The 23,391-nt window shown below is 42.2% G+C and overlaps 1 protein-coding gene across 4 annotated transcripts in view; it reads right to left on the bottom strand.

Annotated features, from left to right (window-relative positions):
- The window catches only part of Qrich1 (glutamine rich 1), a 41,229-nt gene that overhangs the window by 5,330 nt on the left and 12,508 nt on the right, over window positions 1-23,391 (bottom strand). For all 4 annotated transcript variants that reach the window (XM_057766497.1, XM_057766494.1, XM_057766495.1 and 1 more), the window contains 5 exons: window positions 22,665-22,994; window positions 17,678-18,709; window positions 10,716-10,893; window positions 9,986-10,140; window positions 7,829-7,943 (listed from right to left, as the gene is read on the bottom strand). In XM_057766497.1, the coding sequence (XP_057622480.1) occupies window positions 7,829-7,943; window positions 9,986-10,140; window positions 10,716-10,893; window positions 17,678-18,709; window positions 22,665-22,973 (1,789 nt within the window). In that variant the 5' untranslated portion in view covers window positions 22,974-22,994. The remainder of the gene's footprint in view (window positions 1-7,828; window positions 7,944-9,985; window positions 10,141-10,715; window positions 10,894-17,677; window positions 18,710-22,664; window positions 22,995-23,391) is intronic.

The following is a 23,391-nucleotide window of genomic DNA, read 5'->3' as shown; positions in this document are numbered from 1 at the left end:
CTGTATGCCTGCAGGCCAGAAGAGGGCGCCAGACCTCTTTACAGATGGTTGTGAGCCACCCTGTGGTTGCTGGGAATTGAACCCAGGACCTTTGGAAGAGCAGGCAATGCTCTTATCACTGAGCCATCTCTCCAGCCCCTGTCTCCAAGACTTTTAAGATGCCAAAATCAGGAAGTGAAGGTGGCACTTCCTAAAAGATTTTGCTCAATACAGTCTTTTCTTTTTTGTTGTTTTTTATTTTATTATTTTTTTGTGAGACAGGGTTTCTGTATAACAGTCCTGGCTGTTCTAGAACTCACTTTACAGACCGGGCTGGCCTTGAACTCACAAGAGATCCGCCTGCCTCTGTTTCTGACTGCTGTGATTAAAGGTATGCACGACACAGCCTAGCCCAACAGTCCGCTTTTCTATTAATATTTAATACATTTCCATTTCTTTCTTTTTCCTTTCCGTTTTTTATTTTTTTGTTTTTAGTTTCTTTTTTTCAAGACAAGGTTTTTTCTGTAGCTTTAGTGCCTGTCCTGGAACTAGCTCTTGCAGACCAGGTTGGCTTCAAACTCACAGAGATCCGCCTGCCTCTGTCTCCCATGTCAATATGGTCTAGAGAGCGAGTTCCAGGACAGCCAGAGCTACACAGAAAAACCTTGTCCTGAACTTAATCCCAGCACTTGGGAGGCAGAGGCAGGCAGATCTCTGAGTTCGAGGCCAGCCTGGTCTACAAGAGCTAGTTCCAGGACAGGCTCCAAAGCTACAAAGAAACCCTGTCTCGAAAAACCAAAACCAAAACAAACCAAAACACAATAACAACAACAAAAAACCCCTTGTGCTGAAAATCCAAAAAGGACTTTAAATCAGATCAAAGGAGCTAGCCACCAAAGACTACTATGATAATATTAAAAGACCAACTTAAAGTTCCAAATGAGGGTCTGGAGCCGGGCGGTGGTGGCGCACGTCTTTAATCCCAGCACTCGGGAGGCAGAGGCAGGCGGATCTCTGTGAGTTCGAGACCAGCCTGGTCTACAAGAGCTAGTTCCAGGACAGACTCCAAAACCACAGAGAAACCCTGTCTCGAAAAACCAAAAAAAAAAAAAACCAACCAACCAACCAACCAACCAAACAAACAAACGAGGGTCTGGAGAGATGGCTCAGACATTAAGAGCACTGGGTGCTCTTTGAGAGGTCCTGAGTTCAATTCCCAGCAACAACATGGTGGCTCACAGGCTGACAACCATCTATAATGAGATCTGATGCCCTCTTCTCCTCTGGCATGCAGGCAGACATTCGGGCAGAACACTATATACATAAGAAAAAAAATCTTAAAAAAAAATAAATAAATAAATTCCACATGCCCAAAGAGCCGACCATCTGTAAACTGGGAAAACACAACAGGAAATATGATCTAGAGATCACACTGATTCTACTTTGTCTGTCTCAAGACAAGGTGTCATTACGTAGCCCTGGCTTTCTTGAAATGCACTATGTAGACTAGGTAGAGCCTGAACTCAAAAGTTCAACCTGCCTCTGCTGGGATTAAAGGTGGGAACCACCACATCTGGCCCTTACAATGATTCTTTTTAAAGATCTTTTTGTTCTTGTTTATGGTGATGAATTTGTACTTATTTATTTTTCTTTTATGGAGACAGGATCTCACCATGTACCTCTGGCTGGCCAGGAACTCATTATGCACTTATAGGAGTTCATAGGAACTCATTCAGAGGTTCACCTGCCTTCTTCTACTAGGAGTGCTGGGAATAGGGGAATGTCCCCAACAATGACTCAAAATAAAAAAAAATAGCACATTATGTTCTAAAAGGCTGAGGCTAGATGACCAGGAGTTTTAGGCCATGCCTGGGCTAAACGAAAAGACAATTATAAAAGAATAAGAAGAGGGAGCTGGGGGCTGGAGAGATGGCTCAGCGGTTAAGAGCATTGCCTGGTCTTCCAAAGGTCCTGAGTTCAATTCCCAGCAACCACATGGTGGCTCACAACCATTTGTAATGGGGTCGGTGCCCTCTTCTGGACTGCAGGCATACACACAGACAGAATATTGTATACATAATAAATAAATATTAAAAAAAAAAAGAATAAGAAGAAATGACATTTCTCGGCCGTCTGTTCTGTTTTGTAAAAGCACTGAATTTACTTTATTTGTCCTTTGTCTTACTCTTTAAAACTCCTAAAAAAAAAAAAAACAGCCGGGCGGTGGTGGCGCCCGCCCACCTTTAATCCCAGCACTCGGGAGGCAGAGGCAGGCGGATCTCTGTGAGTGCGAGGCCAGCCTGGTCTACAAGAGCTAGTTCCAGGACAGGAACCCAAAGCTACAAAGAAACCCTGTCTCGAAAATCCAAAAAAGAAAAAAAAAAAAAAAAAGAACCAAAACCAAAACCAAAGAAACAAAAACTACTATATTGTATTCTAAGTAACCGGAATACTTTGACACATGTTTAAACAAAACCCTAATGGTTTAATTTTCATTATTAATTTCATTTTGTTTTACGTATTGTTGCCTATAGGTATGTATATATGTATGGACTCATGCACCTGGTGCCTGTCGAGGCCAGAAGAATCTGTTAGATCCCCAAGAACAGGAGTTAGTTACAAATGGTTGTGAGCCGCCTTGTCAGGACTGGACAAACAAGCCCAGGTCCTTTTTAAGAGCAGTGATGAGCTATCTCCAGTCTGAACACAGGTAAACGTTTTTAACATTAATTTGTTCCTGGTGTGTGCATGCAAAACATGCATTGTGTGCCAGGAGACTCACAGCACCCATGAGGGAGATCACTCCGAGTTCTGTGCCAGCCAAAGCTAGATAGTAAATCCTTTCCTCAAAAACAAAGAAGTTCACGTGGAACAGTAAGAATGATGAGGCCAAAGGACACATTTTCAATTTTCATGTTGTGTCAGTAAATATAAAGTTGTATTAAGACTGGTAGTGGCACACACCTTTAACATACCAGCACTTGGGAGGCAGAGGCACGTGGATCTCTGTGAGTTCCATGACAGCCAGAGCTGTTACACAGAGTGCCTCGAAAAACCAACAAATAAGGGGCTGGAGAAATGGCTCAGCGGTTAAGAGCACTGACTGCTCTTCCAGAGGATCTGGGTTCAATTCCCAGCACGCACGTGGCAGCTCACAACTGTCTGAAAATCCAGTTCCAGGAGATCTGACACCTTCACACCAATGCACATAAAATAAAAGATAAATCATAAAAAAATTAAAAAAAAAAACAATAAAATAAAATGTGGTCTTCCAAACGGTAGTGCTGGGCTGGAGGAATGGCTCAGCTTTTAAAGGCTAAACTCACAATGTTAATGTTAGTGATTTTTTTCATTTCCACCATGATACATGGCTGTTCCTTATCTAAGAAGCATTTCATGCTGTGCTCTTGCGGTTTGTATTTTTGTTTTTCGAGACCAGGTTTCTCTGTGGGAAGCCTGTCCTTGAACTAGTTCTTGTAGACAAGGCTGGCCTCGAACTCACAGAGATCCTGAGTGTTGATGTTAAAGGCATGTGCCACCACTGCCTGGCTTTATTTTGGTTTTTTGAGATGGTGACGTGCTTTTCTGAATTGCATTCATCCTAATAACACCTCAATGGCACATAGGACACTTTGTTTAGCTGTCTATTTATAGCTTCCAAGGATCTGACCACACCCACTTTTGGCCTCCAGAGTCACTTACATTTACATGTATATATCCATACAAAAACACAGAAATACACAAATTAAAAATTTAGTAACAGTCCTGGCACTCAGGAGACAGAGGCAGGCAATTTTTTTGCATTTGAGGATAGCCTGGTCTATGTAGTGAGCGTCACGATAGCCAGGACCACACACAAAGACTATCTCTAAACAAAAAAAAAAAACGAAAAAAAAACCACAATAAAATAGTTAAGTACTACATAATGAATCTGAGAACAATATGAGCTAATAAGATCTTGTCTTTTTTTTTTTTTTTTTTTTTAAATAATTTAGATGTATTGGTGTTTTGCCTGCATGTGTGGCTGTGTGAGGGTGCCAGATCCCCTGGAACCGGAGTTACAGACAATTGTAAGTTGCCATGTGGGTGCTGGGAATTGAACCCAGGTCCTCTTAAAGAACAGCCAGGGCTCTTAACCACTGAGCCATCTCTCCAGACCTTGTCATAAAGGGGCTGGAAAGATGATTCAGCAATTAAGAGAAGTGCCTGCTGTAGCAGAGGACCCGTGTTCTATTTCCAGAAGTAACATGGTGGCTCACAAGCAGGTACTCCAGTTCTAGGAGATGATGTCCTCTTCTGCCCACCACACATACATACACAGCACACAAGACATACACACAGGACAAACACCTACACATACAAATTTTTTTAATAGAAAAACGAAAAAGGTGGTAAAGCACTTGCCTAGCATGTATGAAGGGTCCAATACCCAGCACCATCTACACTAGGGATGATAGCACACACCTGTAACTCTTAGAGCTTGGGTGATGGAGCCAGAAGGATCATAAACTCAGTCACCCTAAGCTACACAGTTTGAGGTCAGTCTGGGAAATGTTAGGCCCTGCCTCAAACATACAAACAAACAAAAAACACAGGATACAAGTGCACACTACTAGTTAAAAAAATCAATCACAAAAAAGATAATTAATCATTCCAATTGGGACATGGTAGCACACTTTGGAGGCAAAAGTGGGTAGACCTCTAAGTTCCAGACTAGCCAGGACTCACTATACAGTGAGACAATGGCAATCAATCAATCAATCAATCAATCAATCATTTAATTAATCAATCAAAGCAGGAGCAATGAAACAGCTATTCCAAATATTTGACAATCCTTAAAAGGAAAAATTACAAGGCATTAGAAAACTATCAATGGTTGTCAAAGGCTTTAGGGAAAAGATGATGAATAAACAGGAAACAAATTTTTAAAACACGGAGAGAGCTCAGTGGCTAGAATGCAATCAGTACCTTTTAGAAGAGAGCAACAAGTCAGGCAGCCCACAACACCTTTAACAACCCAGCTCTAGGGAGAAGTAATGCCCTCTTCCAGCATCTGTGGTTACCTGCACACATGTGGCATTTACACATAAACATTCTGTACTGATACAAGTTTTGTAAAACAAAAGTTAACTTAGATATTCCACTAAAAACTTGTATTCTTTAAACATAAATATTATCCAGGATGCTGGCACTGGATAAATCAACAATAATATTCTACAGACACAATGATTTATAATTCTTTTTTCTTTTGAATCAGGGTCTTGATACATAGCTTAAACTGGCTTTGAATTCAAGATTATCCTATCTCAGCTTCGAAACGTTGGGAAGATAATGAATCATTATACCAGTTAAAATTTTGCTTTTGTGGCTGGAGATATGGCTCAGTGTTTAAGAGAACTGACTGCTCTTCCAGAGGTCCTGAGTTCAATTCCCAGCAACCACATGGTGGCTCACAACCATCTGTAATGAGATCTGGTGCCCTCTTCTGGCATGCAAGCATACATGGACAGAATGTTGTATACATAATAAATAAATAAATCTTTAAAAATAATTTTTGCTTTTGTTATTCAAAACAGTTTCTCTGTGTGGCCACAGAAATCTACATACCTCTATCTCTGGAGAGCTAGGATTAAAGATTTAAACACTTTAAAAGTAGGGCAGTGAATGGCGCATGCCTTTAATCCCAGCACTCAGGAAGCAGAGACAGGTGGATCTCTGAGTTCGAGGCCAGCCTGGACTACAGAATGAGTTTGAGGACAGACTCCAAAGCTACATAGAAACCCAGTCTTGAAAAACCTAAATAAACAAACAAATAAAATAAAACAGATTTAAAGATGTGTGCTGCCACTATCTGGTTTGGTTTTTTTTTTTTTGGTTTTTCGAGACAGGGTTTCTCTGTGGTTTTGGAGCCTGTCCTGGAACTAGCTCTTGTAGACCAGGCTGGTCTCGAACTCACAGAGATCTGCCTGCCTCTGCCTCCCGAGTGCTGGGATTAAAGGCGTGCGCCACCACCGCCCGGCTTTTTTTTTTTTTTTTTTTTTTTTTTAAGAAATTAAACTATTTAGAGCCTTGAAGGAAGAAAAGGACTGAACAGGATCTGATGTTCCAGGCAAGGAAGATAGTTTGCTATTGGAACACAGAAATCTGCCTGCCTCTGCCTCCCAGTTGCTAGGACTGAAAGCATGGGCTACTATGCCTATCTGAAAAAAACAATAATAATAAATAAAAATCCTTAAGGGGTAGAAGAGATGGTTTGGTGGTTTAGAAAAGAACACCTGGAATCCATGTCCAACACCCACACAGTTAAAAACCGTCTGTATGTCAGTGTCAAGGCCAGAAGAGGGACCTTGGGTTACAGATGGTCTGTGAGCTAACACATGGGTGCCAGGAATAGAACTTTTGAGTCCTTTGCAAGAACAAGTACTCTTAATCACTGAGCCATCTATCCAGCCCCTGAAAAATACATTTTCATAGTAGGTAATGATGATTCCTAGAGTTTGTTTCATTCACTTGGTTTTTCTTCTCAGACATGGTGTCACAATTTTGCCCACACTGGCCTTAAGCTTTTTGACTCAAGCAATTTTTCTGTTTCAGATTTCCTACTAGTTGAGAAAACAAGCACATTCTATTACTGTGGGCTATGACTTTTGCTGTTTGTTTCTCCTCAAGACAGGGTCTCTCTGTGTAACCACCAAGGAGGTCCTGAAATTCTGTAGACCAGGCTTGCCTTGAACTCAGAAAGATCCGCCTGCCTCAGCCTCCCCGAGAGCTGGGATTAAAAGTGTGTGCCACCAACACCCAGTTAGGATTCTTAGTTTGATCAATAAATTTGGACATGAAGAAAAGTTGTTAGTAATCACACGTGTGACACACTGGGGTCACTGATGAACCAAGTACCGGAGACTCAAGCTGTTGTCTGTGGATCATAGATAGCCCCTTCCCCCCAGTTATGCTGCAGTCAGCCAAAAACACTGCCCATGGTTTTGTTTTTGTTGGGTTTTGATGTGGGATGCCCTTCTGTACACTGAGAATATGTGTTGCTCCTATTGGCTGAAGAATAAAGTTATTTTGGTCTAGACCCGGGCAGACACTATAACTAGGCGGGAAAGCCAAACTGAATACAGAAAGAAAGAAGGTAGAGTCAGGGGACATGCAATCAGCCGCCAGAGAACCAAGATATGAGCCTCATGGTAAAATATAAACTAATAAAAATGAGTTAGTTAATAATAAACTTGAGCTAATAGGCCAGTATGTAATTAAGCCTCTGAGTGGTTACATTAAAAGTGGCTGCTGGACAAGATGCAACAAGAAACCTCCAATAACAGGATTTTTTTTTTTTTGGTTTTTCGAGACAGGGTTTCTCTGTGGTTTTTTGGAGCCTGTCCTGGAACTAGTTCTGTAGACCAGGCTGGTCTCGAACTCACAGAGATCCGCCTGCCTCTGCCTCCCAAGTGCTGGGATTAAAGGCGTGCGCCACCACCGCCCAGCTAATTACAGAATTTTTTGTAGTTGTTTTTCTGCTTTTAAGACAAGATCTTTCTATGTGGCCTTGGCTGGTCTGGAACTCGTAGAGAGATCTACGTGGCTCTGTTCCTGAGTGCTGGTGTTTACCACACCAACTTAGCTACCTATCTTGTTAAAATCCAAGGCTGGAGAGAAGGCTCAGTGGTTAGAATATAGGCTGTTCTTCCAGAGGACCCAGGTTCAATTCCCAGAATTCACATGACAGTTCGCAACTCTCTGCTCAAAACAGCCTCACACAGATAGACTCACATGAAGGCAAAACACCAATGTACATTAAAAAAAAAAAAAAAAAGTAAGGAAATTCAAAGACAAGGGAAATTCTTACCAAGAGGAGTGACACGGGGCTGCACATCCTTCAGGACTTCATGTAACCACTCCGTGAAACGAACATAGTAAAGATCAGAAAATATGTCATCTACTCTTCCATTTTCAAAAAGATACTAAAAGAAAAGTAATTGACAAATGTTACTGGTAATCTTGAGTAAAACCTTTGGAAAACATTTTTCACTACCACCACTTCCTTATTCTACTCATTCTCTCCAACAAACAAAAGGTATTAAGTCAGGAGGTAATGGTGTATCCTTTTAATCCCAGCACTTGGGAAGCAGAGGCAGGCAGTTCTAGACAGGCAGAACTCTGTGAGTTCTAGGCCAGCCTGGTCTACAAGAGCTAGTTCCAGGACAGCTAGGGCTGTTACACAGACAAACCCTGCCTCCAAAAATCAAAACAAGATTAAATTAGAATTGTTCAACTGGTGTCATTCCCACAGCATACCTCAAATCACATTACAGAAATTTACATTACTGACAGATGAATTAAAGAAGGATCTTTTGTGAATACTATACATATAGGCAAGGTACTATGGTAAAAATCATGGGGGGGACACGTGATGGAGACATGGATCAGCAGTTAAGAGCACTTACTGCCTTTTCAAAGGACCCAAGGTTAAGTTTCCAGCATCCACATAGCCCCTACTGCTTACACATAGTGCCCATACATACACAGAAATACTCACACATACATACCAAATAAAATATCTCTTAAAAATCAAGAATAGAACTGGGGATTGGAGAGATGGCTCAGCTGTTAAAGAGGACAGACAGGGAACCTGGACTGAATTGCCACCACTCTCATGGAAGCTAACACCTGTCTGTAACACCAAGAGCTAACATCCTCACATAGACATACAAGGAGACAAAACACCAATGCACACACAAAAAAAAAAAAAAAAAAAAAAAAGACTAGAAGCTGGGTGTGGTAGCACACACCTTTAATCCCAGCACTTAGGAGGCAGAGGCAGGTGGGATCTCTGTGAGTTCGAGGTCAGCCTGGTCTACAAAGTGAGTTCCAGGACAGCCAGGGCTACATCTCCCTTACCTCCCCACCCAAAAAAAAGGGCCGGGGTGGATGTCACCCTGTCTGTTAAGGTTACTGCATTGTGGTAACATGTACGAATCTTTTTTTTTTTTTTAAATTTGGCTTAACTTTTTGAGATAGGGTCTCAAGCTCTATCAGCTTCTGTTCCACACAACTGTGCTTGGAATTAAAGGCAGATACTGCCACATCCAACTTTAATCTTGTCAACATTATGACTAGGAGTGCTTCATCTACACACGATTGGTACCACATGTATGCCTACTGCCCTTGGAGGTCAGAAGAAAGCACTGGATCTCCTGGAACTGGAGTTAGGTATGGCAGTGAATCACCATGTAGGTATTGGGAACTCTCTTTAAGAGTAGTAAGTACTTTTAGGCCCTGTCTCGTAAACTGAGATTACTACACTACCACCGTCTTCTATGAATAGAGACAGCACGTGAGATAATTTGGGTAGTTCTGGGTTAGGACCAGAAGGAAAGGAATAAACCTGGAGGCTGACTGTTTTCAGAGCCAGGCAATAGAGTAAGCTCCAACAGACAAACAAGTCTTGTAGCATCACACTGTGGAATCCTTTAGTCTTGAGTAGGAAGAAATCTACCTCTGCTCCCCTAAACTGCCATTCTACCAGCCTCTCTGTTATCCTGAAAAACCAAAAAGATTTGTATACAATTTTAGCCATACTCCCTCAAACCACTGTTTTGTATTAATGTAAGGTATAATAAAAGTTATACTTGAGCACCAGATTGAGTAACTTTATGAGAACTACATGCTTACTTTAACAAAATGAATTAAACAGATGCTTTTAAGAAAAAAAAAAGTTAATCATTAAATACATTCTACCATGAGTTCTGGGGATGAAATTTGGGTCATCAGCCTTAAACAGTATTTTCATGGGCTGAGCTACTTCACTGATCCTCATTAAATACCTGAACACATGATTTCCAAAGTGGTAGAATGATATCTATGCAGCCTTGGCCAGCAGGAACTCCTAACAATCAGCCTGCTGTGTCTCCCCGAGTACTTGTCACTTTCCTAAATTAGAGTACTGTGAAAGCATCCAATGAGAACAAGTTCAAAGAAGTTCCCGTGCAGATCTGCTTCCTACCTTTTGTATACACAAGAAAATGTAGTAGAGTACGTCTGGGTCGTAGGGTTCACCTTCTCCATTTCGAGCCTCGCGTGTCATTAAACAGAGGCCGTAATTCAATTCGGCCACAGCAGAGGAGATCAGATCTTCTTGGAATCGTAGCAACTGGCGCCCTGTGACACAAGTTCCTAAGGGTGAGTGAGAGTCCTGGCAACAGTGATGTCTTAACTGGCTGATCACACTGTTCAAAGGCGAGCTCAGAGAAGATACTGCCCATCAAGGTTTGGGCTAGGAATGGCCATTGAATCTGTACTCAGAACCGCTCTATCAACGCGGTTGATGCTATTACGCTATCACATCAATAGGTTTCCTTTCCCTAAGGGTTAAGAAATGAAAGCAGAGAAATGCAAAAACCACACTCTGTAATATGAGCAAATAAATGAGGCCAAACCAAGACAGGGTTTAAGCACAACTCACTGGCACCTCCCAGTTCTTCCCAAAACCCATTCTGCCTTGGTCTCTCGTTGACACTAGAAATCCAAAGATTTAAAAATCTGGACTTGGGCAAATCCCATAAATCCTGTTCATTTTACAGGGTGAGGAGTACATCCCGTTCATCAGAAAAAAAGTGTACTTCCAAAGAAATTCTCTAGTCCTCAGAGTCAAAGACGCTACTTGCCTGCCATTCTGTTTTTCTTCTACTTAAGTTTTAGACACATCCAAGCCGCCCTCCCTCTGAAACACTCACTCCCAATGGGGGCCAGTCTGTTTTGAGCATCCTTCTCTAGTTCAGCATTCTTGGTTTGAGCCCAGTTTTTCCATACTTCGAGCCCTTCTTCTGGCTTCAAAGAATTTGGAAGCAAAAGTTCTGGTGAAGGCTGTGGTTGTGACTGTGGCTCAACTTCAGCAACCTGAACAGTTTGTGCCTAGGAGATAGAAACCATCAGAATATGTCAATATTGTTTTTCATTAGGTTCTGTAGTTCTGACTACACCAGTTCTCATTTAATATTTTTTTTTTTTTTTTTTTTTTTTTTTTTTTTTTTTTTTGGTTTTTCGAGACAGGGTTTCTCTGTGGCTTTGGAGCCTGTCCTGGAACTAGCTCTTATAGACCAGGCTGGGCTCGAACTCACAGAGATCCGCCTGCCTCTGCCTCCCGAGTGCTGGGATTAAAGGCGTGCGCCACCACCGCCCGGCTCTCATTTAATATTTTTATTACATTTTTAAATTGTATGTGTGTACGTGTGCCATTGGTGTGCCTGCAGAGGGCAGAAAACAACTTATGGAAGTCAGTTCTCCTCCTATCATATAATTCTGAGGGACTGAATTCAGGAAGACAAGCTTGGAGAAAGTGCTGTTACCCACTAAGTCATTTTGCTAGCTCTTGATTCTCATTTAAAATTACTACTATAGACCAAGCATGGAAACACATGATTGTACTGACAGTACTTTGGAGGCTGAGACAGAGTTGCAGTGTCACCTCAAGTTCGAGACCAGCCCAGGCTTTATGGAAAATGTAAGGCTAGCCAGGGCTATGAAAGTAGGACTTGGGTCTCCAAAAACCAAACCAAACCAAACCAAACCAAACAAGAAAACTAGGTAGTAGCCGGGCGGTGGTGGCGCACGCCTTTAATCCCAGTACTTGGGAGGCAGAGGCGGGTGGATCTCTGTGAGTTCGAGACCAGCCTGGTCTACAAGAGCTAGTTCCAGGACAGGCTCCAAAACCACAGAGAAACCCTGTCTTGAAAAACCAAAAAAAAAAAAAAAAAAAGAAAAGAAAACTAGGTAGTGGTGGCACACACCTTTAACCCCAACGCTCAAGGCAGAGGCAGGCAGATTTCTAATTTCGAGACTAGCCAGGTCTACAGAGTGAGTTCTAAGACAGCCAATGAGAAACTAGAGAAACCCCCTCCCCAAAAGAAAAAGAAACATACACCTAAAAGAAAAAGAAACATGCACACAAAAGAAAACAAAACCTACAATGCCAATACCCCAAACCTCCCTAGAATCTCTTCAAAGGGTAGAGTCCAAGTTTCAGTCTTTTTGTTTTTTGAGACAGGATTTCTCTATAGTTTTAGAGCCTGTCTTGGAAAACTCTTTCTAGACCAGGCTGGCCTTGAACACAGAGATCCTCCTGCCTCTGCTATCGGAGTACTGGGATTAAGGCAAGCACAACCACTGCCCAGCTATCAATCTTTTAAAAACTCCCTAAGTAAGGCTTATTTTCAAACACTACTTCAAAAATTCACTGTGCAGAGCTGAACAGATGGCTCAGAGGTTAAGAGCACTGGCTGCACTTCCAGGTAGGTCATGAGTTCAATTCCCAGGAACCACATGGTGGCTCACAACCATCTGTGATGAGATCTGGTGCCCTCTTCTGGCCCGCAGGAACACATGCAAACAGAACACTGTATATATAATAAATATATAAATCTTTTAAAAAATTTTCACTGTGCAAATAAAACACTTAAGCATTTTATTAAAATGTTTAAAAGTGACTGAAAACATCTGGGTTGGGACCTGAGAAGATCACATATCTAAGAAATTCCCAAGTAGAAACAAGGTTGCTAAACTGTAGGTTACATATCCAATTCCAAATGTGTAGAGTAGAGATGTAGATTCTTAAAATGTAGTCACAAACCTGGTAGTATAAATCAGTAATTCCAGCATTTGGAAGACGGGTGTGTATGTGGGGGGAGGGGTAAAGAGAAGTCAAGGCCACACTTAGCTATGGAATACCTTTAAGTCCAAGTAGGTTACATAAAACCCTGTTATCAACTGAAACAAAACAACAACCTTACTTCTACCTTAAAAAAAAAAAAATCACCTAAACTGGTAGGAAAATGCCCATGTCTGGGACCTATTCCCAGACTCTAATTTGAATGGTCTTCTATGACAAAGGGCTGGAATCAGCACTAGGGAGGCTAGAACAGCATGGCTGAGTGCTTGGTTTACCACTTACGGAGCCCTAGGAGACTGGTGTGTAGGAGTATACTCCTGCCTGTGATCCTTGAAGTGTAACCCCATCCCCCGTGAGGTGGGCATGATCCATACATATAATCCAGTATTTAAGGGGGTGAGAAGAACCAATGTTCCCCTGATAATTTTAGTATAGAACAATCAATAGACAAAGAAAAGTAAAAACAAATAGTGAAGACTATGTTGCCACTGTACAATCAGAGGTAAGACTTGAGACTCTTCATGGTTTTTCCAATTTATAAAACTCTTGTATTTTTCAGACAGGGCTTCATGGTGGCTTCAAACTCTTGATCTTCCTGCTTCAGCATCCTAAATATGCTAGAACTACAGGCACCAGACACCATGCCAGCTTGAAGTTCTACTTTTCAGAATTTTTCTCAAATAATACTCTCGTCCCTAAGTACATAATCCATTTTCATTTTTCTCTGAGACGGGGTTTCTCTATACAGCCCTGGGTGTCCTGAAACTTATTAGATAGACCAGGCTGGCCTCAAACTCACAGAGATCCACCTGCCTCTCCTCCCAGGTGCTGGGATTAGAGGCACGTGCTACCACCATCCAGCTAATAAAATACTTTTAGCAGAGAGATAAAACTGTTCTGTGTTTAGGTAGGACTCCAAAAGGGATCTGCACAAACGCCATCAGAGTACTTGTCTCACATTCACAGACCCCTGGAATCACTCTCCAGCACTACTGGCACCCACCCAAACAAATAAAAAGTTAAGAGCTATTTAATAACACGGGAAAACTTAAAATGGGGGGGGGAGATTGGTTAGGTCAGAAGTTAGACTACATTCATCCAAGTTGACTACATACAAAACACTCATTTATTAAAACTAGAAGTAACATTTGATGTTTTACTGACACAGGTAAAGGAACTCACTCTGTAGACCAGGCTAGTCTTGAAATCACAGAGATCTGTCTGCCTCTGCCTCCTGAGTGCTGGGACTAAATACGTGCACCACCACGCCCCTGTTCAAAAGATGTTTTTCTGCACTCACATGGGTACATACACCTATGTGCAGACCTAAGGAGGACAGGGAAAGACAGAGTTCTGCTCTATCATCACTATTCAGTTTTACTCCCTTGAGCTAGGTTCTCTCACTGAACCTCAAGTTCGTCAGTTTGGGCTAGGCTGGTCAGTCAATAAGTTCCTAGAATTCACTGTCTCTGACCCCAGTGTTGAAGTTAAAGACATTTTTGCTATGCCTGGCATTTTATGAGGATGCAGGGCAATCTCCCCAACTCCTTTTCTGTTTAATTTAAATTTTACTTTATGTACATGGGTGCTTTGTCTGCATTCATGTCTGCTCACACAATATGTGTGTGCCTGGCACCCTTAAGACGCCTGACGAGAAGTCAGACATGGTGGTGCCCACCTTTAATCCCAGCACTCAGGAAGTGGAGGCAAGCAGATCTCTAAATTTGAGGCCAGCCTGGTTTAAGAGCAAGTTCCAGGACAGCCAGGGCTACATAGAGAATCTGTGCTTCAAAAAGAAAATCAAAAAAAAAAAGTATATAAAAATTCAGACATGATTCAAAAATAACAATAAAAACCCACAACTGAAGCCGGATGTAGTGGTATACACATCTGGTCTCAACTACTTGAGAGGATAAGGCAAGAGAACCAGTTAAAACCATATCAAGATGGGCTTGTGGAGCCTGCCTCTCCTGTCCGCGGTTGACCCACTCTGTGTCCCTAGCTCCAGAATCTGCGGGTGCTAGCCACGGGAGCATGCGATAGTTTTGCTGTCTCTATGCCTACTTAAAGATAGGACTTTTGGTTGAATTAAAAAAAAAAAATTCTGGAGTGGTTTGCATGTCTGTAGTTATAGGTCAGGCTGGGCTGTCTAAAATAAAGCAAAACAAAACAAAATTTGCCAGCATTCTGCTGCAGCAACAATGGCGAGTTGGGGAATGCCGTGGCAGGCTACAGGTGGGGAAGAACAACACATTTTTGAATGGAAACGGAATTGGAAGGACAGTGCTAAGAAGGACTCTGCCTTGCCTTGTCCCTGTACCCTACCCATTAACGCTGTTCTTGGAGGTTGAAATTCCCTCGATAAGTTCTGGGATAGAGAAGGGGAATGCAAACCTTAGGAGAAGCTGTCTTAGCAGCAGTGGGTCTGATCACAAGAAGCAACTTCCATTTGGTGGTTTTCATTTTCTTGAACTGTCTGTGTAGGTGGCACATGCCTTTACTCCCAACACTCGGGATGTTAGCTGCCAGGAGATCATCTACAACTCTGTGTATCTTCAGCCATTTAAAAAAATGCCCTGACAAGTTTTGATAAACTAGCTAGTTAAAGGAGGCTTTCCTTGCCGGGTGGTAGTGGCGCACGCCATTAATCCCAGCACTTGGGAGGCAGCGGCAGGCGGATCTCTGTGAGTTGGAGACCAGCCTGGCCTACAAGAGCTAGTTCCAGGACAGGCTCCAAAGTTACAGAGGAAACACTGCCTCAAAAATAAATAAATAAATAAATAAATAAATAAATAAATAAATAAATAAATAAATAAATAAATGGAGGATTGAGGGGAATAAGACTATAGATGACTGCCTAGCATGCATGAAGCCCTAGATTTAAGCCTCATCATACATAAAACCAAGTGTGGTGGCCCACACACTCAACTGAAGCAGAAGAATCTGCTGTTCAAGTGTTAAGGTCAAGTCTGAGTTACATGAAACCAAACAAAAAGACTGCAGGTATAGTTCAGTGTAGATTTCTTCCCTAACATCTGTGAGGTCCTGAGCTCAATCTCCAATACTGGAAAAAAAAGAAAAATATCTAAGTGACAACAGCTCAGAAACCAGGATCAAGTTATCCTAAATGACTTTCGACAAAAAAAAAAAAAAAAAAAATTATTTACTTTCTTACTTATGTATGTTTTTGAGACAAGGTCTCTTAATGAAGTCAAGAGTAGACTCCAACTCAGCCTCCATGACACCAGGATTACAACATGACTCTTCCACACCCACTTAAGTTTACAGAAACTCTGACAGTCAACAAAAAAGAAAGTCAAAAATCAATGTGTTTACAAAATGCATAGGTGGAAGAGGACAGGAGGTGTATGTGTGTGTGGGGGGGCAGGTAGATAAGAGAATAGTGGGAATATATGAGATTAGATGCAGTCCTTATCAAATTCTGAGCCTGAGGGCAGGGAGGCTAGGCAGTCCAGCTAAGCTATACAGTCCAAGAATGTATCCTTAGTTAAGAGGATGTTATGGCAGATCCTGAGGTGGATAGCAAATACCTTTTACAGGGAGCTAAAGATAGGCCAAGATCATAAAACCAGATCAAAACCAGCCTATGAAAACATTATTCCTTGGGGGCTGGAGAGATGGCTCAGCGGTTAAGAGCATTGCCTGTTCTTCCAAAGGTCCTGAGTTCAATTCCCAGCAACCACATGGTGGCTCACAGTCATCTGTAATGAGGTCTGGTGCCCTCTTCTGGCTTGCAGGCATACACACAAAAATTGTATGCATAATAAATAAATAAAATATTTAAAAAAAAAAAAAAGAAAGAAAACATTATTCCTACCCCAAAGGAAACCAGGATAAAAGTAGAGTTAGTTTCTACAGATAATGTCTGGAATCTGCTGAGAATAAAAGAGAGATATAGAAACAGATGGAGATGAAAATGAGACCAAAGGAGGAAGGTTTCACTACAAAAACAGGAAATGAAGGTTTTCAGAAAAGGTATGGCTCTCCCCAAACCATTTTAACTGTGGAGTTCCTACTTTCTCACCAGCTCTTCTTAAAGTTCAAATTAAAGCACAATTGTTTTCCCCATGCGCTATTAAGTGGTATAAACACTGAAGAAACTGTCTTGTTTTGTTTTAGATGGTCTTGCTATGTGACCTAGGCTGGTCCTGAACTCCTGCTTCAGTTTCTGGAGCTCTGGTATTAAATAGGCATGCACAACAGGCTAGTTGCTAATTTTCTTATTTTTGCCACTTTTTTCCTACTTTGTTTTCTGAGACAAGGTATCATTACATAGTCCTGGATGGCCTACAACTTGCTATATAGAACAAGCTGCCTTTGAACTTAGAGATCTATTTGCCTCTGCCTCCCAAGTGCCAGCATTACAGGTGTGTACTCCCACATCCAGAACCTTTCAGTAGATCTACTAAGAGGTATTTCAGGTCTTTTAACTTGTTTATATCATATTAAAGGATAAATAAAGGGAAAATCTATCTCACAAGCTCTCCACCATGAATTTACTACCTATGTATTAATGGCTCAACAACAGCTGTTAATGTAAGTAGCCCAGAGACATATATAACACTTTGGGGTCTTCCATTCATCATAGTATTACCTTTTCTCACCATAAAAATATTACAAAGAAATATTATAGGCATCCCACTCCAAATACTCTAAAATCTAAAGAATTACTAGTCAGTAATTCCAAAAACTTCTTGTCTGCTTTTCTTCCTTGCCCTATATACTATCACTACTTTTTAAAAATATTTGTTTTTTAGGACAGTGTTTCTCTGTGAAACAGTCCTGGCTCTACTGGAACTCACTCTGTAGATCAGGCTGGCCTCAAACTAAGAAATCCACCTGCCACAGCCTTCCGAGTGCTGGAATTAAAGGCAAGCGCTACCATCGCCCAACTATACTATCACTATTAAGACAAACATAATGGAATAAATAATCTACACAGTATAGTGAATTCTATGTTACACCAGAATCCAAGGAAGGAAAATTCCCTACAGATTTAGTCTCACTTACTGAACAAGTAACCTGGAGCTGTTGCTGCTGTTGGGGTGGTGGTGGTGTCTGTTCTTGTGCAGTTTGCTGCTGTGGCTGCTGCTGTGGGTCCCATATATGTACAGTCTGAGCTGTATTCTGGTACGTGCCTGCAACGGCCTGCACAGCCACTGGAATATGGATGTTGCCATTCATGAACTGTGCTGGAAAGAGAGAGTTTGCAAGGGTCTGCACTACCTCTTCATGGGAATTTTTCACTACAGATGTGGCGCCCACCATCTTCTCCTTGTCATCCTCCAGCTTTACAGCTGCCAGGGCTGTGGGCGAGCCACTGACGTGGACTGCATTGTAGGCTTCCTGGGGAATGGCAATGTGAGTAATGCTCTGCTGCTGAGGGTCCCCCCGGGGCTGGGCAGAATAAACAGGGATGGTCCAAGTTTCTCCTGTAGGGCTAGTTATGGTCCCAGTGGCACTGTACAAGTGGGCACTGTCTACTGTCAGTAAGTCTGGCCTCAAAGATACGTAACTCTGCTGCTGGCCCTGTGGAATGGCCAGCACGGTGGCCACTGGCTGCCCTGAGATGGCGTAGGACACGGTGATGGGCATGTCCACTTTGCGTTTCTTCACTGGCTGAAGGACACTGGCTGTGCCAACCCGCCGTTCTCCTTCCCGGGGTGAGCCCTGCTGGGACGGTGGCGGGGAAAGGGCACCCACGGTCTGGATTTGAATCTGCTGACCCCCGGCAAGAGACTGGCCAGCCACCAGCTGAGCCTGGATCTGTTGATGTGGGATATGTTCCTCTGGGATTTCTGCAGCCTGGATCTGCTGGGCTGCCTGCACGTGCTGCACCTGGATCTGGGCTGCTTGCAGCTGAGAGGGGCTGGGGCTCTGCAGAGATGGGGTCTGGATGGAGGGGGCTGCTGACTGCGGTGGTTGGCCCTGGATCTGCACCTGGACCTGGATAGGCTGCTCAGCAGGCTGGTGAACGGTGAACTGAGGGGAAAGTTGCTGAGCTGAGACTTGCTGTGGAGACTGCTGTACCTGCACCTGTACCTGCAGGAACAAGATTCAACAGTGAGTAAAGCAAGCAACATCCAGCTCCCAGGACCCTGTAACATGAATAAGCAAGGGGGACTACATCAGTCAAGGCTTCTGGCAGTCACAATGCCACCAAACCCATAGGAAAACTTCTTCAACATACATAAAATTTACAGTAAGATATATCTACCCCTGGAAATAAGATGATTAACAGGGATCTAAGAACAAACCATTTGAACACTTTTCACTTTTAATTTTTTTTGAACATGTGCCCCTTTGGTTTTTCTGCACATTTGTAGAGTGGTATAAGCATATATGTAAGTATATGTTTAAACTTTTCTTTATTAGGGTTGGAGTGTTGGCTCAGTCATTATAAGAACTGACTACGCTTTCAGGATCTGGGTTCAACTCCTAGTACCCACATGGAAACCCTCTGTAAGTGCCGTTCCAGATTTGACACGCTCTTTTGTACTCCAAGAGTATCACACATGTGGTACACAGACATACACATATGCAAAACTATAAACATAAAATTAAAGTGTCAAATCTTATAAACTAAAATTTTATTTAAGCTGGGCATGGTGGCGCATGCCTTTAATCCTCCCAAGTGGGAGGCAGAGGCAGATGGATCTCTGGGAGTTCGAGGTCAGCCTGGTCTACAAAGTGAGTTCTAGAACAGCCAAAGATACACAGAGAAACTCTGTCTCGAAAAACCAAAATAAATAATAGCGTGAGTTTTTTAAAAACAAACAAACAAACAAACAAAAAAACCCAGCAGCATCCAATTACCTGGATCAAATCTAACTCCTTCTGCAAGCCATTGTGGCGCATGTTTTTAATATACCAGCACTCAGGAGGCAGAGGTAGGCAGACCTATGTGAGTTAAGAGAGGCCAGATTGGTCTACGCATGGGCACACATGCACACAAAATAATTAAAACAGATTCTGCTACGTGTCATGGTGCACACTTGTAATTCTGCATTTGACAAACTGATACAGGAAGACAGTGAGTTTGAGACCTAACCCCAACTAACAATAACAAAACACATTACAACTGAATTTAACATTATTTTATAAATATAATGCTGTTGGGTTTTTTTTGCTGCTGCTGTTTTGTTTTTTCGAGACAAGCTTTCTCTGTAGCTTTGGAGCCTGTCCACCTAGCTCTTTTTTTTTTTTTTTTTAATATTTATTTATCATGTATACAATAGTCTGTCTGTGTGTATGTTTGCAGGCCAGAAGAGGGCACCAGACCTCATTACAGATGACTGTGAGCCACCATGTGGTTGCCGGGAATTGAACTCAGGACCTTTGGAAGAGCAGGGAACGCTCTTAACCACTCAGCCATCTCTCCAGCACCATCCACCTAGCTCTTGTAGACCAGACTGGCCTCGAACTCACAGAGATCCACCTGCCTCTGCCTCCCAAGTGCTGGAATTAAAGGCGTGCGCCACCACCGCCCGGCTTAGTACTGGTGTTTTTTTTTTTTTTGGTTTTCGAGACAGGGTTTCTCTATGGTTTTGGAGCCTGTCCTGGAACTAGCTCTTGTAGACCAGGCTGGCAGGCTGGTCTTGAACTCACAGAGATCCACCTGCCTCTGCCTCCCAAGTGCTGGGATTAAAGGCGTGCGCCACCACCGCCCAGCTTAGTACTGGTTTTTTAAACCCAATTTTATTTGGGGGATGTAGCACTGCTGGTAGATCCCTAGAACATGACAGTAGTAGTGCACACCCGCACTCCCAGCCGTCATAACTATATACTGAGTTCTAGCTTAACCTCTGAAAGTTAAGACTCTGTCTCAAAAACAACAGTAACAGCAAACACATAGGCAAGAGATATTGCTCAGTTTGTTAGTTGGTAGAGTGCTTGCTTAAAATTTGCCAAGAACTGGGTACAAGGGTCTGTAATCCTAGCACTTGGGAACGGAAATTCAAGATTATACTTGACTAAACACAGAGATTAAGACAGGAACATGTCTCAAAAACCAAAACAAACTAAACTAGTGACTGAAATACATTTGCTTTGGTAGTCCTTTATGAGAGGGGAAGAATACCTTAAAGGTAAGATACATTGGTTGTGATAGTTCACACCTAAAGTCTTTGCACTTTGCAGAGGCAGAGAAATCTTATATAGAGAAATCTTATCTCAATAAACATCACCACCACCAAGAGTAGAAACTAGCATGTATACAATAACTGTTACACCACAAGCCAATGTTTAAGTCTGATGTCACTCAGAAATAAAACTAAAATTATGGTTTTTTTTTGTTTTTTGTTTTTTTGTTTTGTTTTTCGAGACAGGGTTTCTCTGTGGTTTTGGAGCCTGTCCTGGAACTAGCTCTTGTAGACCAGGCTGGTCTCGAATTCACAGAGATCCGCCTGCCTCTGCCTCCCAAGTGCTGGGATTAAAGGCGTGCGCCACCACGCCCGGCTTTAAAATTATGTTTTTAAGTATGTATGTATACAATCTTATTTAATTTTTAGAAAACTTATTAGCCCTGTGGTGGTGGCACACGCCTTTAATTCCAGCACTTGGGAGGCAGAGACAGGTGGATCTTTGAGTTCAAGGCCAGTCTGGTCTACAGAGCAAGTTCTAGGACAAACTTCAAGCAACAGAGAAACCTTGTCTCAAAAAATACAGAAAAAGAATATATATATTATATATAACATATATATGTGTGAATTATTGACATGTGTGGTGGCACACACCTTTAATCACAGCTCTAGGGAGGCAGAGGCAAGAGAATCTCTTGTGCGTTCAAAGCCAGCTTAGTCTACAAATGGAGTTTCAGGACAGCCAGGACTGTTACACAGAAAAACTCTATGTCATAAAAAAATAAATAAAATTATTATCATTGAGTATATGATGTGGGGAAAGGGAGATGCATAAAATTCACAGCACACACACCTGGTAGTAGGTCACCAGTTCCTAAAGTTCGCAACTGTTTGTAATTCCAGCTCCAGGGAATCTGATACCCTCACTTAAACATAAAGTAAAATAAAACTCAACCACAATATAATGCAAAAAAAAAAAAAACAACAACAAACAAAAAACAACAAAAACCAAAACTACTTGGAGGAAACTATTTCCTATAAAGCTCCCTCAAAAAGAAAAACCTATACCTCAGTCAATGTATTCACTCTTCCATTCTTCCATTTTGAATAAGCATTATGGCAGCATTATCTGAGGCTAATAAGTAGAAAATGCCAACCTAGACATCTATAGGTGACCAAGATTTTTTGTTTTTGTTTTCCAAGACAGGGTTTCTCTGTAAAAGTCCTGGCTGAACTGGACCTCTGTAGACCAGGCTGGCCTTGAACTCACTGAGATCCACCTCCCAAGCGCTGTGATTAAAGGCGGCAAGTACTACTGCCAGCAGTGATCAAGATTTGAGATGTACACCAGAATTTAATTTTAAGGCAGGTTCCAAACGATGCTGCACTTTCCACACTGAGCCCAAACTAGTTGTCCTGTGCTTTCTGCTCAGGTTGTCACAGAAAGAAGAAAAGGCTCAGTCACATGAAACTGTCACACTCAATTCAGTGCTAGCCTTGGCTTTCTGCATTGTTCAAGCTCTCTAAAGCAAACATCAAATACCTGCAGATTTCATAAGTTTACAGTGACTAAAGAGAGCACCACCAATAGGAAAGATTCTCCATGTTAGGAAAATAATCTCCAATATTTCTTTCCTTCTTCTTCGTTTTTTTTTTTGGGGGGGGGGTTGAGACAGGGTTTCTCTGTAGCTTTGGAGCCTGTCCTGGAACTTGCTCTGTAGCTCAGGCTGGTCTCGAACTCACAGAGATTCGCCTGCCTCTGCCTCCCGAGTGCTGGGATTAAAGTCGTGCACTGCCACCACCACCCAGCAACTTCCAACATTTCTAACATTTGTATAGGTATATTTTAACTAACCAAAACTGTGAGGAAAAACATAAAGTTTATTTATAGGCTCCAACTTAGTATTTCCTCTTACCTGAACCTGCTGTGGCTGCTGAACCTGGATTTGCTGTTCTTGCTGAGTTTGTGGTTGAACACTGGTTGTGACTGGACAAGCAAGTTCAAGCAAAGACCCAGCCACTTCAGTACTGTCTGTGTATATACAGTTCCCACCCTGTTGGTACACCATGGTGGTGGTGGCAGTCTGCTGGAACTCTTGAAGAGCTTCTGGTCCCTTAGACGCCAGTGAGTCCAGAAATTCCTTCATCCTGTGCTGGGGGACAGACCTCGCCTTCACTCGGATGTACTCTTCAAATGAGATGGTATTCTCCAGAGAATTATTCATATTGCAGAGTCCTTAGGGTTCCTAAAATTAAAATGGACAGTCAATATTTTGCTACTGTTAGCATACTGTTTATTTTTTACATTAATTTATTAGGAGTGGGCATGCACATGCCAAGGCATGCGTGTGGAGGTCAGAGGACAACCCACTTGAGTTGGTTCTCTCTTTCCACCATGTGGGACTCAGGGATCAAACTCAGGTCATCAGGCTTGGCAACAGGTGGCTTTATCTGTTGAGCCAGTTACCAACCCTATTGTTTGTATATCTTGAAAACCTGAAATTCAGAGACAATTACTCTGATAATGAGAATGGAATGTGTGTGTACTTCAAAGCAAAGTTTTATTATACCGTCTCCCCCCTCCCCCAAAATAAACTGTAGGACGTTTTGGTTTTTTGTTTTGTTTTTCGAGACAGGGTTTCT

This window comes from Chionomys nivalis, chromosome 4 (genome assembly GCF_950005125.1).
Source record: "Chionomys nivalis chromosome 4, mChiNiv1.1, whole genome shotgun sequence".
In the NCBI taxonomy this organism is placed as follows: Eukaryota; Metazoa; Chordata; class Mammalia; order Rodentia; family Cricetidae; genus Chionomys; species Chionomys nivalis.
This window is presented reverse-complemented; position numbering and strand designations above follow the sequence as displayed.